At 41.2% G+C, this 16158-nt stretch overlaps 1 protein-coding gene across 1 annotated transcript in view; it reads right to left on the bottom strand.

Moving 5' to 3' along the window:
* The window catches only part of arhgap15 (Rho GTPase activating protein 15), a 776478-nt gene that overhangs the window by 715919 nt on the left and 44401 nt on the right, over nucleotides 1-16158 (bottom strand). Inside the window, exon 2 of the mRNA XM_078552497.1 lies at nucleotides 8817-9050. Coding sequence (XP_078408623.1) covers nucleotides 8817-8936 — 120 coding nt within the window. The 5' untranslated portion in view covers nucleotides 8937-9050. The remainder of the gene's footprint in view (nucleotides 1-8816; nucleotides 9051-16158) is intronic.

Genomic DNA, 16158 nt, shown 5'->3' with positions numbered 1-16158 from the left:
TTGCCCTGGCAATGTATTGAAAGTCAGCGACTTTCCTGTTCCCCCTACGAACGCGCAGCACCTCTTCCTTGATGTTCTATGGGTGATGCTCACGAGTGGTACACAAGGTTGTGTGCACTCACCTCCGAGTCCCCCTCAAAGATCAGGTTGCCTTTTAAAGGCAGTCAAGAAGCATGCCGTTCTGAAGTCATGTTGACGTGGGTGGTAAATTTGACTTGGGAGGACGATTCCGGTGAGCAGGGCTTACAATTAGATGGAGAAGTATTAAAATGACGTTCCCGATGTGCGGCAGCGAGAAGTACGGCCTGCTATTGATGGGTGGAGCAGACAATCACAAACTGGTTTCACGACAGCGTAAAACCGATTTTTGGCCTTCTCGACATTTTGATTTCATTAAGTTTTTATCACAGCACAGAAAAGAATACTACTTAGCAGCAGGGCATTCACTGGATGTGTATTCAAATTTATAAAAATCGCCTTCCCCCTTGACTTCAGAACCAAGGGATGGGTTCCCTACCTGCTTCTTGAATGGCATTATCATATGGATCATCAAAATTATTTTCATCAGTAATCACATCATCATTGGCCATGTCATTCCACAAATAACCATCTTCTGCTATCAAATGCATTGGCTATCCCACATTTCTTCAAATGATTTGATGACAATCTCTACTCTGATTTCATTCCAGACTTCTACAACCCATTCATATAGGGTTGCTGATGTCATAGCCTGTAGGCTGCCTCCCTTGGTGAATGTCTTCTTTGATCATCCATCCATTCTACTTTAATCTCATGCTATCCTTGAAGGGCTTGTTTAGAGAGACATCCAATGGTTGAACAAGACTAGTTAGACCACCAGGAATCACTGCAATATCACTGTTTTGCAATCAAACTTCAGCAACAACATCATCCATAATTTGTTATCCAAACATATCCCAGATATGAAGATTTTTAAGTATTCCTCTTGGTCGGAAACTCTAAACGTTCCCCAGCTGTATTTTCAAGCCACCTTCATTAATACATCCTTTATTGTGCATGTGGATGACTACTCCTTTTGGGAATTGCTGTTTTGGGAGAGTTTTTCTCTTGAATATCACGATTGGCTTAAGCTTTGTCCTGTCGGACATACATGACAGTACAACTGTGAATCTACTCTTTTCATGGCCAGTTGCCTTAACACTGTTTTCTCTCCAACTTTGTTCACCATTTGACTGGCTGGCAAATTCATGGGAATCTCATCCATGTTCCCAATTCAGGTCAATCTGATCCATTCTTTTGTTGATGTTTGATTATAAACCATTGAAATGTGATAAGCCTGTCATCAAGTTCTGCTGAGGGACGCTGTAAATCTTGTGGCAGGATAATATTCTCTTCATAAACCTGGTGCACCATCCAGAGCTGGCTTTGAAATCTGCAATGCCTAATTTTCTTGCGTGTTTCAGGATGAAAATTTGGATAGACCCTCGAGAAACTGAATTCATTCTAGCGATTTTCATTGACACATTTTGCAACTTCATTTTCCAACTGCGACCACATGCTAGGCTTTCCTCTGTTTGCCTATTTATTCTTAGGCATTTGCCTAAGCTGTGTATGGAGCTTCCTCCTATCTCTAATGTTCTTTTCTGATATCTTGAATTCCCTGGCTGTTGAAGAATTATTTTTCTGCTTTGCAATCTCAAGGGCTCAAAGTTTGATACTGTGGTGCCATATTAGGCAGGGGGATTGATGGAACGCAGGGTGCATCAGTGAGGTGGTAGCCTTGCCATCATGTGTTAACATGTGCAGACATGAAGAGCTGAACAGCCACCATCAATGATGTGCTATTCTATGACTCTATCAATGAGTAGATTTGCACGAGGGTGTGTTTGACTTCAGCGGCAAGTTGTAAGTACAAAGAGCTTGGATTTTTTGGCTAAAAGTTGGGGGTCAACTTACACATGAAATATGTGAAATATTAATGATTTTTTGGCCAAAGGTCAGGGGTTGACCTTTAGACGAGATCGACCATTGCTTGAGTATATATGGTAAATCTATTTTGACAGCATATTGGACTCATTCCTCATAGCATCAAACCAAACTGGTGCTGAAGTGACCCCAATAAGCCTTAGACTACTTCTTTTTGCAAGGTGCAAGAGCAAGGTACAAGGTGCCTGTAAGGTGCAAGTCAGGAATGTGATGGAATACTTGCTGCTTTCCCGGATGAGTGCAACTCCAAAAACTCTCAAGAAGCTAGACACCATTCAAGACAAAGCAGCCTACTTGATGGGCACCCCATCGACCACCTTAAGCATTCACTCCCTGCACAAGCAGTGCACAGTGGCAGCAGTGTGTACCATCTACTAGATTCGCTGCAGTAACTTGCTAAGGCTCCTCCGACAGCAGCTTCTAAACCCATGACCCCTGCCACCTAGAAGGACAAGGGCAGCAGATGCATAACAACACCACCACCAGCAAAATTCCCTCCAAGTCACACACCATTCTGACATGGAACTATATTGCCTTCTTCATCTCTGGGTCAAAATCCTGGAACTATCTCACTGTTTATATACCTATAGCACATGGACTGCAGTAGTTGAAGAAGGTGGCTTACCACCATCTTCTCAAGGGCAATTAGGTGACGCCCCTACCCTAAGGATGAGTAAAAAAAAAGCTAGTACTAGTTGTAGTGTAAATGCACCTCAAATGTGACTTTAAATGAACAATTTAATTTACATATATTACACACAAATGAAAATGATACAAGGTCACCTTAGATGACTCTGGTGTGCTGTGTTCAAATCAAAGCAGTAGTTATAATTGGAACAGACTTCTATTAGGAATTTAAATTAATATACAGTACTTTATATTATTCCTAGTAGACTTGAACCTAAACAGAGTGGTCTACACAGATGTAATTGGGTTTCTAGAAAGAAGAAAGAACATACATTTATATAACATCTTACACAACCTCAGGTTGTCCCAAAGCACTTGACAGCCAATTATGTACTTTGTTTAGAGTGTAACCACTTTTGTAATGTAGGAAAACATGGCTACCAATTTGTACACTGCAAGATCCCAAAAACAGCAGTGATGTTGCTTGAAGGATATAAATTGGGTGTGTCAGGGACATCTCTCCTCTTCTTTCATGAACAGTGCATTGGAATTTTTATGTGTGCTTGGGAAGGATGACGGGGCTCAGTTAAAACCACAGACGGCATATCCGGCAGTGCAGCACTTCATCAGCATGACACTGGAATATCAGCCTAGATTATGTGTTCAAATCCCTGGAGTGGCACTTGAACCAACAAACTTCCAACTCAGATGTGAGTGTGCTACCACAAAGCCAGAGCCGACAGTTCACTATATCATTCCTTTCTTTAACACTGCGTGAACCTTTTTCAGACCATTGCTTCTCATTGCTACAAATCTTCTCCAGCACAAGTAAAATCATATGATTCATACAACTACTTAAGGCTGAAGTAATAATGAGACTAACATTATTGCACTTTCATGATTATAAGCAGAAAGGAAACAAAGTGCAGCAACAGAAGACACCTACATCTGAGTATGAAAGTTTCCATACTTATCTAGCATTAAAGCATTCTATTCAAGATGTAAAAGAATGCAGGAGATCCAGTTAAACCCTGGGCACTTTTGAAATATATCTGAAATTATCCTGCAACCAATATGTGAGAAATGCAATTTTGGAGAGGCCTCATACTGCTTTACTTTAATCTGCTCAGGTTTCAGGTCAATACTATCAATATGAAAATGGCAGTGTAACTTTTTTTAAAAGGCCTACTGCTAAATATGAATACTCCTGAGTTTTGAAACATTCGCTCCTTGAATCTTTATAGAATCATATAACACAGAAGGATACCATTTGGCCCATTGTGTCTGTGCTGGCTTTTTGAAAAAAACTATCCAATTAGTTCTGCTATAAATTTTTTCCTTCACAAATATATATCCAATTCTCTTTAGAAAATCATTTTTGAATCTTTTTCCACCAGACTTTCATGAAGTGCATTCCAGGTTATATCAACTTGCCGCATAAAACTCAATCTCATTTCGCTCCTGGATTCTTTTTCAATCATCTTAAACCTGTGACTTTTGGTAACTGATCCTTTTTACAATTTTACAAAATCTTTACAGCACAGAGGCAGGGCAATCAATGCAGCTGTTTATGCTCCATTCAAACCTCCTCCTATCCCTTTCCACCTAACTCCATCAAGATATCCCTCTATTCAATTTCCTCTCATGTGCTCATCTAGCTTCCCCTTGAATGCCACCTTGCAATTCACTCTAACTTCTCCCAGTGGTCACAAGTTCCACATTCTAATCAATCTCCAGATAAAGAAGTTCCTCCTGAATTTCTTTTTGGATTTCTTAGTGAGGACTTTGTTTTTATTGGACTTACTAACCCAAATCACTACTTTTACAGATCTGTGTACCAATGCTCCCAGATCCTTCTGTCCTCTATCCTATTAAGATACTTATTTTCCAAGGAGTATGTGGCTGCCATGATGCAATTAATGTATATAATGTTATTGGAATTTTTTTAAAAATCGAGGTTTAGTCTGTGGGTGTGTCTGTGTGTGTGTTAATTGGATTAAAGCCAGGTAGTCTGGGTGCTCTGATGTGTCGTAGTTTTGAGATGTAAACACAGAGATAGATGGCATTTGCATTGTGTTGAACAAAACATTCAAAGACTGGGGGTGAAATCTTGCACCTAGCTAGGACACACCAATCAATGTTTATATTACTACTAAAAATGGTACCATGAAAGGAGTTTTATTGTTAGAAGAGGTGGAGATCAAAGAGTCTGATGATACAATGAGAAGTTACATTCAAAGAGAAGTGCTGGGTATAACAGAAAGCAGTGTTTGTGTGTGGAGGCAGAGGCATGTAACATCAAAGCTGCTGTAAGCCTACAACTGTCTGCCAAGGAACCAAAGTGAAAGGAACCTCATTTTGAATTTGTAAGGTGCAAATGCTTTACCTGGTATCTGCATGGAGTCTATGGGGTGTTGTTGCCTTAGTGGAGATTAATTTGGAAATTTGTTAAAAGTTATGACAGTAGTAATTTGTAGCCATGTGTATATGTTTAACTTAAGTAAGTTAATAAATTTCTCATGTAGTTTGATATAAAAACCTCCGAAGAACTGGTGGTCTTATTCCTGAATTTAGAGCTGCATCTCAAACATACCACTTGAAAATATAGGTTATGACAGTTGTTTAAAGTTTCCCTCTGGGATTTTAAATAACAGCCTTTACCAACTGCTGTGTCATAACAGTGGTCTCCTTATTCTTCCCACCAAAATGTATTGCCTCGCACTTATCTACATTGAAGCCCATTTGCTCACATCTATTCTGCAAGTTTATTAATGTGTTTCAGTATTTTGTTGCATTTTTCCTCTGTATTAACTGCACCCTAGTTTCACCTAATTTGCTCTATCAAAATATTTTTGCTTCATTGTATTATCTAGTCTTAATTCAAAGTGACTTAATTTAAATTTTTAACACTTAATTTGTACTTCACTTTGTTATTTATAGAAATCTTTAGGTGTCACCTCACCAAATGTATTTAAATTCTTACATTAAACTTTTGATTGGTGACAAAACCCTGCATTTGTTGGTCTACAATGTCACTAATCACATATCAAATTACAATCTTTTTGCCTGAAATTAATGTTTTAAGCATTTTAATATTTAAGGGAAACAACTGGTTAGAACTAAATTAAACTAGTTTCATACAAGAGTGACAAAAATATTTTAAGTAAACATTTAGGGGAGACGGTGCCATAGTGGTGCTATCACTGGACTAGTAATCCAAAGGCCCAGGCTAATGGTCTGGAGATATGGGCTCAAATCCCACCATGGCAGCTGGTGGAATTTAAATTCAATTAATAAATCTGGAATTAAAAGCTAGTCTCAGTAACAGTGATCATGAACCCATTGTTGATTGTCGTAAAAACGCATCTGGTTCACTAATGTCCTCAAGGGGAGGAAATCTGTCATATTTACCTGGCCTGGCCTATATGTGACTCCAGAACCACAGCAATGTGGTTGATTCTTAACCGCCCTCTGAAATTACCTTGCAAGCCACAGAGTTCAAGGGCAATTAGGGATGGCCTTGCTAGTGACATCCATTTCCCATTAAAGAATAAATAAAAAAGGAAAAGAAAGTTCCAAAAAAAAAAGAGAGGAAGAAATAACTATAATTGACTATTTGTTAGCAGATTTCCAGTGATGTAGCTTCTCTGTAGTTTGAGTCTAAATAGGCATTGACATTTTTAGCTGCAAAGTCATGTTTAATGTACATGTCCATTAAAGGTCATTGCAGTACAGTGGAGAGCTGCACTGCCAGAGGTATTCAGTAAAGCTAGGTCTCATCTGTCTACTCAGGCAGGTCCACAGGTTTCGGTTCCTCTCAACAAATCTGACACATTGCATTTTGGGAGGGAGAGGGCAGACATTTCTTCTGCTGGCCCTCAGTCCACAGGCAGTTTGGTGGGGTGGGGGAATGTATATAACAGAGAACAATGTGTTCTGAGGTTTGTGAAACTCCTTGGGACATTTTACTACAAGAAAAGTACCGTATAAATGGAGGTTGTTATTGGTGTTTTACCCAGGAATTTTACCCAAAATGTCCAATAGGTTCAGCTGGGCCTCCAGGTGCTGAGAACAGGTTTTGGGTGTATTGTAAACTTAAATTGGTTTCTGAAGCTGCTTGGTCGATGGCGCTTAAAGACCATAACTTGCTTATTGATGTTCTGAAAAACTGCCTGACTTCTTTGCCTTAACTCTAGTTAGGACATTTTGAATTCTTTTTGGTTCTGTAGGGCTCTTTGTTGCACCATTACAGATGCAGGATGGCCAAACACAATTAGAAAAATAGTTCCATCCTTGGAATTTGGGCAGGATAGTGGTAGTCAGAATTTCCACACTGCAGCATTTCTGTCCTTGGTGTTCTTCCTTAGAAACTTTAAATAACATCAGTTTCATAGAAGGTTTACCAGAATTACTATTAGACCAACTTCTGTAAAATGTCTTTATGGGATGCTTTTAAAGTTTGTCATGCTGCCTCTTTTCATTTAATTTGCTTCAACAAGTTCCATTTTTTCCCCAACAAAACTAGCAGATCCTCGTTGCTCATGATAATTTATCTAATACACTTTCTGTAGTGACATATTATTTGACTTCCCCATAGCATTATACCATATAACATTCAACACATTACATAGGAAATAGGGAAGTGTTTACACCTTGATGGCACTTACCATTTTATCATAAGGGGACAGATTTCAGGATAGATACCTGTTGCTGAGGTGAAGAAATGTTTAATGTAACATATTCATTTAAGGCCATAATGTCTACTTGGACCAGAGCAGAAATCCAATCTCTCCCGTTCAATTGCTGAAGGGAAGTATTGTTAACAAGATCATTCTGAAATAAATTGAAGACTACTTGTCACTGCATAGAGACATCTATCTGTAAAATTGTTTAAATATGGCACATTCCTCATTGGTAGTTCCTTATCTGTTCAGTTATGGTTCATGAATGTTTGATGAATACTTGAGCCAATTAGCTGCATAAGATGCTTTACATCTGCAATTTTTGAGATGTGACATGACAACATAATAACATAGGGACAACTTTTCTTCCCCTCCCCATTCAGCATTCTGAAAGGACTGTTCTATCTGCAACACTCTGGTCTATTCTTCAGTCACCCGCAATGCCCCTTTCCCCAGCATGTTCCTGCGCAAGTACAAGAGACACAATGCCTGCCCTTTTACCTCCTCCTACTGTCTGACATCCCAAATACTCCTTCCAGGTGAAACAGCAATTTACTTGTACCTCATTTAACTGAGTATACTGCATTCATTGCTCACAATGCAGTCTTCTCTGCATTTGGGAGACCAAAAACAGACAGGGCGATCACTTTGCGGAACACCCGCATTCAGTCTGAAAGGGTGATCCCAAACTTTTGGCAATCTGTCATTTATTTCTCTGCCCCACTTCAACTCTGACCTCCCTGTCCTTGACCTTCTGTACACTTCCAATGACATAAGTTCAATGAACTGCACCTAACCGTTCACTTTGGCATTTTACAGTCTTCTGGATTCAACACTGAGTTCAACAATTTCAGACCATAATCTCTGTCCCCATTTTCTTTTGGAAAGAAGGCTTTTGGTGATAATTCTGCTTTTCCATTTTCTCCTCTGGACTCATTCTTAGTTTCTTATGTGTCCCATTAACATCTCCTTTTGCCTTCCGCCATCACCCTTTGTGTCTTTTAATCTCTCCTGCCTTCCACCCCATCATTGGCCTTCCATTTTGTTCTTTTCCTGCTCCTCCTTTCCCTATCCCTGTATTTATTTAAAACCTTAACATCTCTAAATTTTCCAGTTCAGGCAAAAAGGCATCAACCTGAAACATTAACTCACCATAGATGCTGCCAGACCTGTTGAGTATTTTCAGCATTTTCTGTTTAATTTCAGAATTCCAGCATCCAGTATTATTTTGCTTTTGTACTACCACCGAGGATTAGTTTGGAACAGTACAACCCAACAATTCAGAACACAAGACAGTCAATTATTTTTCATTTTGAGAATCATGTATTCCTCAATTAAAATGAAAACATGCTTAATATTGATTATTTGTTTCCAAAATTCTGGACATAGACTTTTATGAACATGCTAATGCATCTGCAGTACATCTTTGTCTCAGTGGAACTTAAAGATTTGTGTCTTTTGTCATACTGCAGAAACCCTACGCTTAATGAGTCAATTAAGACTACACAACAACTTCCTTTTCCTTTGGACATTCTTATTTACCTTCATGTCTCGCATTCCCAGAAAGAGCCTTGGTGGTTTCCAAGTCTTCTCTTTTGTAACCGTGTTAATGTAGAATTTACGATCTGTACTTTCATCCAAATGAACCTCCCAAATGTCCATTAACTGGATGGGAGGTCGATTAGGGTTTGGAGGCTCCAGTCTCACTGGTTCTGTTTCTTCACTAAGGATTAAAATTAGGCTTTTGGTTTGGCAGCAGGTTTCAGCTGGTCAGACCTATAAATAAAACAGATGGCAGTACCTTTCAGTTGCTTTGAATAAACCCACACAAATCTACCTTCATGGTTTCCTGTTTGCTAACCAACATCAGTGAATTAAATCAGTTAAAATTATTTACCAGACAATGCGCTCGATTAATTCAGATAAACATAAATTAACTGCATTAATTATTACTTGCACTTTGGCTTAATATCTTGCATAGTCATTTATTAATTTATTCTATAGCACTAGTTAGAGATATTGATTATCTTCAAGACAAATGAAATAAATGTATTTATTATGTCACCTTTTTCCCCCTTTTTATACTATGCTCCAGTGTTTATCCCTCATCTCCTGAAAGCATTAGCTCTTACCAGGTTGCCATTCTCCGAGTGCCACCTGCTTTCTGTTCCTTTTCAAAGTTACCCATTTTTTTAATGTTTGAAGCTATCCACGTATCAGCAACTATTCAATTGCCTTTCCTTACATGCAATGATTTGTTTACTGGGCAGAGCATAATCTCACCGAATGTTACCAAGAGTCTTTGAACTGGCAGATATTAGACACAGTTTTCACAGATTTAAGCAAATATTATTCATTCATTTGCAACAGTTTACATTTATACATTGCATTTAGCCTAGTAAAACTTCTTAAGGCATTTAACAAGAGCAGCATCAATGAAAACATTTCTAACATTTTTTTTGACACTGAGCCACAGAAGGAGAAACATGTCAAAGGACTGTACAAGAGGAGGAAATGGTGATGATGGATCTGGAGAAAGAGGAGGGAAGTGGAGAGGCTGTGACCACTGAAACCATAGACACGGTGAAGATTAGGGTTTTGAGGATGTAACAAGGTTGAGGGAATGCGCAGAGAATTCCAAATAGCAGCAACATGGTAATTGAAGGAGCAGCCACCAATGGTGGTATAGATGGAATGAACAGTGAGGAGAAGTGCAGTGTTGGAAGTGCAGAAGGCCTGTGCAGGGATGTATGGGCGGGATTTTCCAGCCCGCCCGCTGCCAGGATCGTCTGGTCCCGTCGAAAGCCAATGGATTTTTGGCTGGGCCGCCGAATCTCCCACGGTGGGTCCCACCCACAATGGGGCTGGAAAATCCCGGCCTACATCTCAGTATTCCTGCTTACTTTTTAAATTGAACATTTCAAACACGCCATGCATACAATTATTCCAAAGGGACTGTTCACTCCATGACATCTTGGTCCACTCCTCAATTGCCTGCCAACACCCTTCCATGCAAGCAGAGGAGATACCCCTATACCTCTTCTCTCTTTACCATCCAAGATCCCAAACACTCGATCCAGGTGAAACAACTTAGGTGTATTTCTTTTAATTTAGTATACCACATTCGCTGCTCAAAATGCAGTCTGCACAACACTGGGGCTGGGGAGACCATATGCAGAGTGGGTGACTATTTTGTGGAATACCTCAATTTAATCGACTAGCATGACCCTGAGCTTCTGATTGCCTGTATTTTAATTCTTCACCTTGCTCTCACTGTGACCTCTCATGTCCTTGGCTCCTGCAGTCTTCCAATGAAACTCAATGTATACTCAGGCACAATACTGCATCTCTCAATTAGGCACTATGGTTCTATGGTTCTAAAAATTTCAGGCCAAAATGTCTCCCCCATTTTGTTTCCTTGTGCTTTACAGGTTTTGGTTTTACTCTCGTTTTACTCTTATTTTTGCTTTCAGGTGGCAGCTGTTCATCATTCTGCCATTCACACCTCCTCTAGGCACATATCTTGTTTACTTACTTGTCCATTGCCATACCTTTGGAGGTTTTTGGCCCCTTTTGTCATTTAATCTCTCCTGTCTTCTGCCCTACCACAGACCTATCCTTTGTCCTTTTTCCACAGTACCCATGACACTTGCTTAAAACCTAATGGGCCAAATCTTCCAATCAGACTTGGGACTGGTGAAAGCCAGGCTTCCGATCCACGTTGCAGAAGTACTCCCTCAGCGCAGGAATCCACATGGAGAGAAAAGGGAATCAGCACAGAAGACGCTACCTGACTTAAAGTAAGTTTAAATGTCCAGTGTGAATTTCTGTGACCGGGTGATGGGTGAATGTTAGTGAATGGGTGAATGAGTGAGTGGATGAATGAGTGAATGGATAGGGTAGTCAGGTGGGTAGGTGGATGAGGTAAGTAGATAAGTGGGTCGAGTGGGTGAGGTGAGTGGGTGAGGAAAGTGGATAAGTAGGTAGGTAGGTAGTAGGTGGGTGAGATGGTTGGTGGGTAGGGTGGTGGGTAGGGTGCAGGTAGGTGAAGTTGGCATGGTGGCTGGTATGTAGGGTGGTGGGGACGAGTTGGGGGCTTGGGGGGCAGTGGAGGGGTATCAGTGTGCGCGATTGGGCGGGGGGAAATCAGTTGTATAGTTACCCAAGAGTTAGACTCGAATTTTTCTGTCCAACATTTCCTTGGTAACTATTGAGCTAAGTACCGCAGAACACAGTCGGAGTCTTATTCGGAGGGCCCCAGGAAGCAGGGGAATTGCCCATTGGAAGTTCAAACTTCTCAAGTGATTCCCATGGAGTCAACACGTCGGGACTTCTGTGGCGTCCCAACACACATCTTGGGTCGTGTGTCTGGCCTCTGACGATCTGGAGACCCAAAGGCCCAGGCCAGCATATTTTTAACATGCCCCAGTTTTGATGAAACGTCATTGATTTGAAATGTTAACTCTGTTTCTCGCTGCATAGATGCTGCCTGACCTGAATATTTCCAGCATTTTCTGTTTTTATTCCATACATGCAATTAACAATGCTGCACATGAATGTATACATTCTGCTGGATGGATTTCACATTATATATTCATAAGGAAATTACATCTCTATCTGTAGAGATGCAATCACAATTAACAGATTTCCATCAATAAATTAAACAATCCGCTTTGATTCTTGGATTCTGTCCTTGAATTAAAAATGCTTTGAGCAATTCTAAATTGCTTAAAATGTAATTTACCTGATTTAAAAAAAAAGAAAGCTAATAATTGCCATTATTTAAAAATGTAAGATACGCACAAGAGTTATGGTTGGGGTCCACTGATGCAAAATATTTTATTTTCATTCCCATTCATCTTTTGGCACTAACTTAATATTTCAGGAGAGGTAATTGGACAGTGCACATGATCTCCATAGGTTCTTCTTTGAAGCAATGGACCCAAGATTACTAGTTACGGAATTTATATTTTCAATCCAATAATATTCAGCAGGCATGATTCACTGTCAGCATATCTTAATTTTAATTCTCAAATCGGAAATCATTGCAACATTGTTGCCTCAATAATATCATCTGGCTTATTATTAAGGAAGTAACAATTCATAGAAGACATTGTTGGGTGGTTTTCACTTCATGGCTTGGCCACATGAGTGAGCATCAGGAATAGAGAAGGTAGAAGTAGGTAATCAGTAGAGTCAATGATTTTTATTTTCCATTTTATTTGGCCTTTATGTTCATGGAACTGCTCAGTTGCTGATTCTTCACCACTTCACATGTATGAGGCTCTCCAACCCATCCAACACCTTCAATTCATTCATTCCTTCTCCTGTATCCAGGTCCTTCTGCAAGACCAGACCCTTTAGAAGGGGGAGAGTCAAGTCAGCCCTGCTCACCTGAACTGCAATCCTCACGGGTGTTAGCATATACTATCTCCGAGATCAGCACCCCTGGGTGAGAATAGATGTGATAGAGACATCTGCACAGGGGAACTCCACACTACACATCTGCAGTCACTGGAAATGATTGAAAAGACAGCAGAGGAAAGAGGTGGCTGGGGGGAGAGCCTGAGTCCAAGTATTTCTGAAGGAGGAGTAGGTAAAGATCTCAATGCCCCTGTCTTTATGGGAAAGAGTTTGGAACTGCACCAACTGCATTAGAAAACCTGCCAAGGAACTGCCACACGATGACTGAGGGCATGGCAGTCTTCCTCTAGCATTCTGGTGCAAGGAATGAGTTATCTGCAGTCTACCTTGGAGCATGTACTGTCTTCTATGAAAGCTACTGTGAGGCCTGCAATTCAAATGCCTTTGGCACCACCAGTGGAAGTATTGAGCAAAAGACAAAGTCCTGCCATTGAAGCTCTGACCTCTACTTTCTCCTCCAACCTAGAAAGGCTGTGCAATTGCATTGACAGATTGAGCTCCAGGAGTCTGCTCTCATCCAGATCAGTGCAGGAATTGCAAATGCTTTGCAGCCCCATGGGATTGATACTAGTGCTGCAGAGGCAACAGATGCCGTGTCTCTCAGGAAGGCAGTGTGTCTGCGCCCTTTTTATACACAGGTGCCATGAAGTTACCTTGGCCTGACGGCCCTGACAATCACCAAGATGTGCAGTCAGTCCCTTTCAGGGCCATGCTGCTGGATGTCACCCAAAACAAATATCCCCAGTGTTATCTCACCAATAGCAACCTTTCACCAGTCATTTTTAGATGCCAGATCAGCAGAGGGTGAGGTTTCTCATGAGTTATGCTGCAGGAGCCTTCAATGTGGTGGCTTACAGAAAAAGCTGATGGGTTTGCAGAACAAAATGCTTGGTGCATTGGTAGTCCTGGCAGAAAACCTGCCATCAGTATCAAGAAGCATGGAGGAGTGCAGCATGAGCTTTGCACAGGGTTTTGCCCAGAGCTTGGAGCCCATCCTTTTCAGTGTGGAAGTCATGCTCAGCTCCATGAAAACACTTAAAGACCCATCTCTGATGCAGTCTAATGTCTCAGCTTCCAATGTAGCACATGCAGGAGCCACTTAATATCTGGGTACCACAGTGGAAGCTCTCAAGTCATGCAAAGTCAGCTTGTTGCCATGGAAGCTCAGACTGATCTCATGCAAGCTCATCTCGGTGTCACGCAGGCTCACATGTTGCCATCATGGCTGCTGACTCCAGTGTACAAAAGGACTTGCTGGGTATCACAGCATTCCAGCAACATGTCTTCCAAAATACTGCTTGGATAATTGGGGTAACACCCCAAAGAGTAGCTGTGGAACATAAACCTGCCATTGTCCTCTCACCACTGCCATTCCACCAGTGCCTTTGATGTTACCTGTCAGCCAGCCAGTACAGCTTGCTGCCACCCATGTCGAGGTGGTACATAAGAACATAAGAAATAGGAGCAGGAGTATGGCCCATCAAGCCTGCTCCATCATTCAATACAATCTTGGCTGATCTTGGGCTTCAACTCCATGTTCCCGCTTGCTCCCCATATTCCAGAGAGACCAAAAACCTGTCTATCCCAGCCTTAATTTTGAAGCCGGGCCTTCTAGGACCAGAACTGCTTGAGGTCATCCTCCAAGATCATCCACGGTCTAAGAGAAATATAATCAATTCTCTTGGAATGCAAAGCTTCAGTGACCTTTCTTATGCAGTTGTGGACGATGAACTGGGAAATGTTGTAAATATTGCCTGCTCCAGGCTGGAAGGAGCCAGACACATAAAAGTTCATGGCCATGGTCACCTTCAAAGCCACTGGTAATGCTGTCCTAGTTTCCTCACTCTGCTTCGAGTCTACTGTTGTAGCTGCAGTAGGTGACAGATTTCAGTGAAGACCTCCATTGCAAAGTGGAGATGTCTGATGCACTGTTCTCTTGCTGAGGATCAGTTAGGAGAATTGCTCCCTCAACACTCTGAGTGGATATGGTCTCCTGCTGAGAACCCTCTCCCACTCATCCTCCTCCCTCTTCCAATAGCTTGTCCTGCCCTGTGTTGCTTCTGCTCACCAAATGGAAAGCAAATTACTGCACCCATGTCTGGGAACAAGTGGTTTGTGCAGAATTCTTGAAGTCAGAACAATATCCATCAGCAGTTATCTTATGACTCCCTATTGACTTCAGCAACTGTAGAAGGCTCTCTTTGCAGCATGAGTCAGTAGAAACCAATCAACAATTGATCTGAATGTAGTTGATCTTTCGAATCATGCTGGTGGAGGTCTTTCCTGTTGCGGAACATCTGTCCAGCTATGCGAGGTTAAGAGAAGGCAGTCGTTGGACCATTGAGCTCCAAAATGACAACACTGGTATCAAATCAGTGTTACATGCTGATGGACATGACAATCTGCCTATCCTGCATACTTCTGGAAGATGCTTCCTGTGTGTGATCTAGTACCTCACTAAAATGGCACAGTTAGCACTAGAAGTGCATGTGGCCGCTGACACAATTTTGAAGGTAAAATGGCACCCATGGTACTGAAACCTAGACATTACAGATCCGAATTTTGTGGTCAAAATCTTGCTTCACGGCTTTTCTATTTGTGAATAAATGCAAACTAAAGCTGATCCATCAAATTATCCTTTAATCTGTGATGAAAACAGGGTCATTTCTTGACATTGTAGGATCAATTTTCCATACCAAGTCCAGATTATAGGCTTGTGTCACAACAGAAATCTAGCATTATTTATATTTCAAGGCTGACAATATAAATTGTTAACTATGGCACTGATTTTCTTTGTACTAACCAATTCTAAACCTAATATTATAAGCATTGCTTATTTAAATACTCTGGGCAGGATTTTCCTTTTGACAGCATGTTTTGCAAGTCAGGCAATTTTGTGGCTCACAAATTGCACTCCTGATTGCCTGGGATTCTTGTCTTTTCCCAAAGGGTTAGGCTTTGCAGTGCAGCTTACAACCCACTACGGGAGGAATGTGGGTGTGGAGGCGGGCTGGTGAGAAGGCCTGGCTCGGTGTTCAGCGACAGCAGCATGAGTCCTAACATTGTTTAAAGGCCCCTTAAACCTCATTCTCTCACTCTTGCCATTCTCACGCACTGCCACTACATGCCCCCTCCATGCACCCCATGTATCCTCCATAGACACTCACCCACTATCCACTATGTAAAGTCCTCTGATTCCATGCTATACCAATGGAAACTATTTTACATTCCTTGGGGGGAAAAAATAAACCTCTCACTTCAAAAAAGGTGCATTCTGCCGTGTGGAAAAAAACATGCAATACTTGTAATCCTACTAGCTTGTGTCAACAAATCAGAACCCGTGAAGGCACAAGTGGTTATTACAGGCTTTTGAAACTGTCATTCATTCTCAGATGAATGGATGCCAACTGTGCTGAAACCCATTAGCACTCAAAGCTCAGCCAATCATTCATACTAGCCA

The sequence above is a fragment of the Cetorhinus maximus genome, chromosome 11 (genome assembly GCF_964194155.1).
Source record: "Cetorhinus maximus chromosome 11, sCetMax3.hap1.1, whole genome shotgun sequence".
NCBI lineage: Eukaryota > Metazoa > Chordata > Chondrichthyes > Lamniformes > Cetorhinidae > Cetorhinus > Cetorhinus maximus.
Note: the sequence above shows the minus strand (reverse complement) of the source record. Positions and strands in the feature narration are given on the sequence as shown.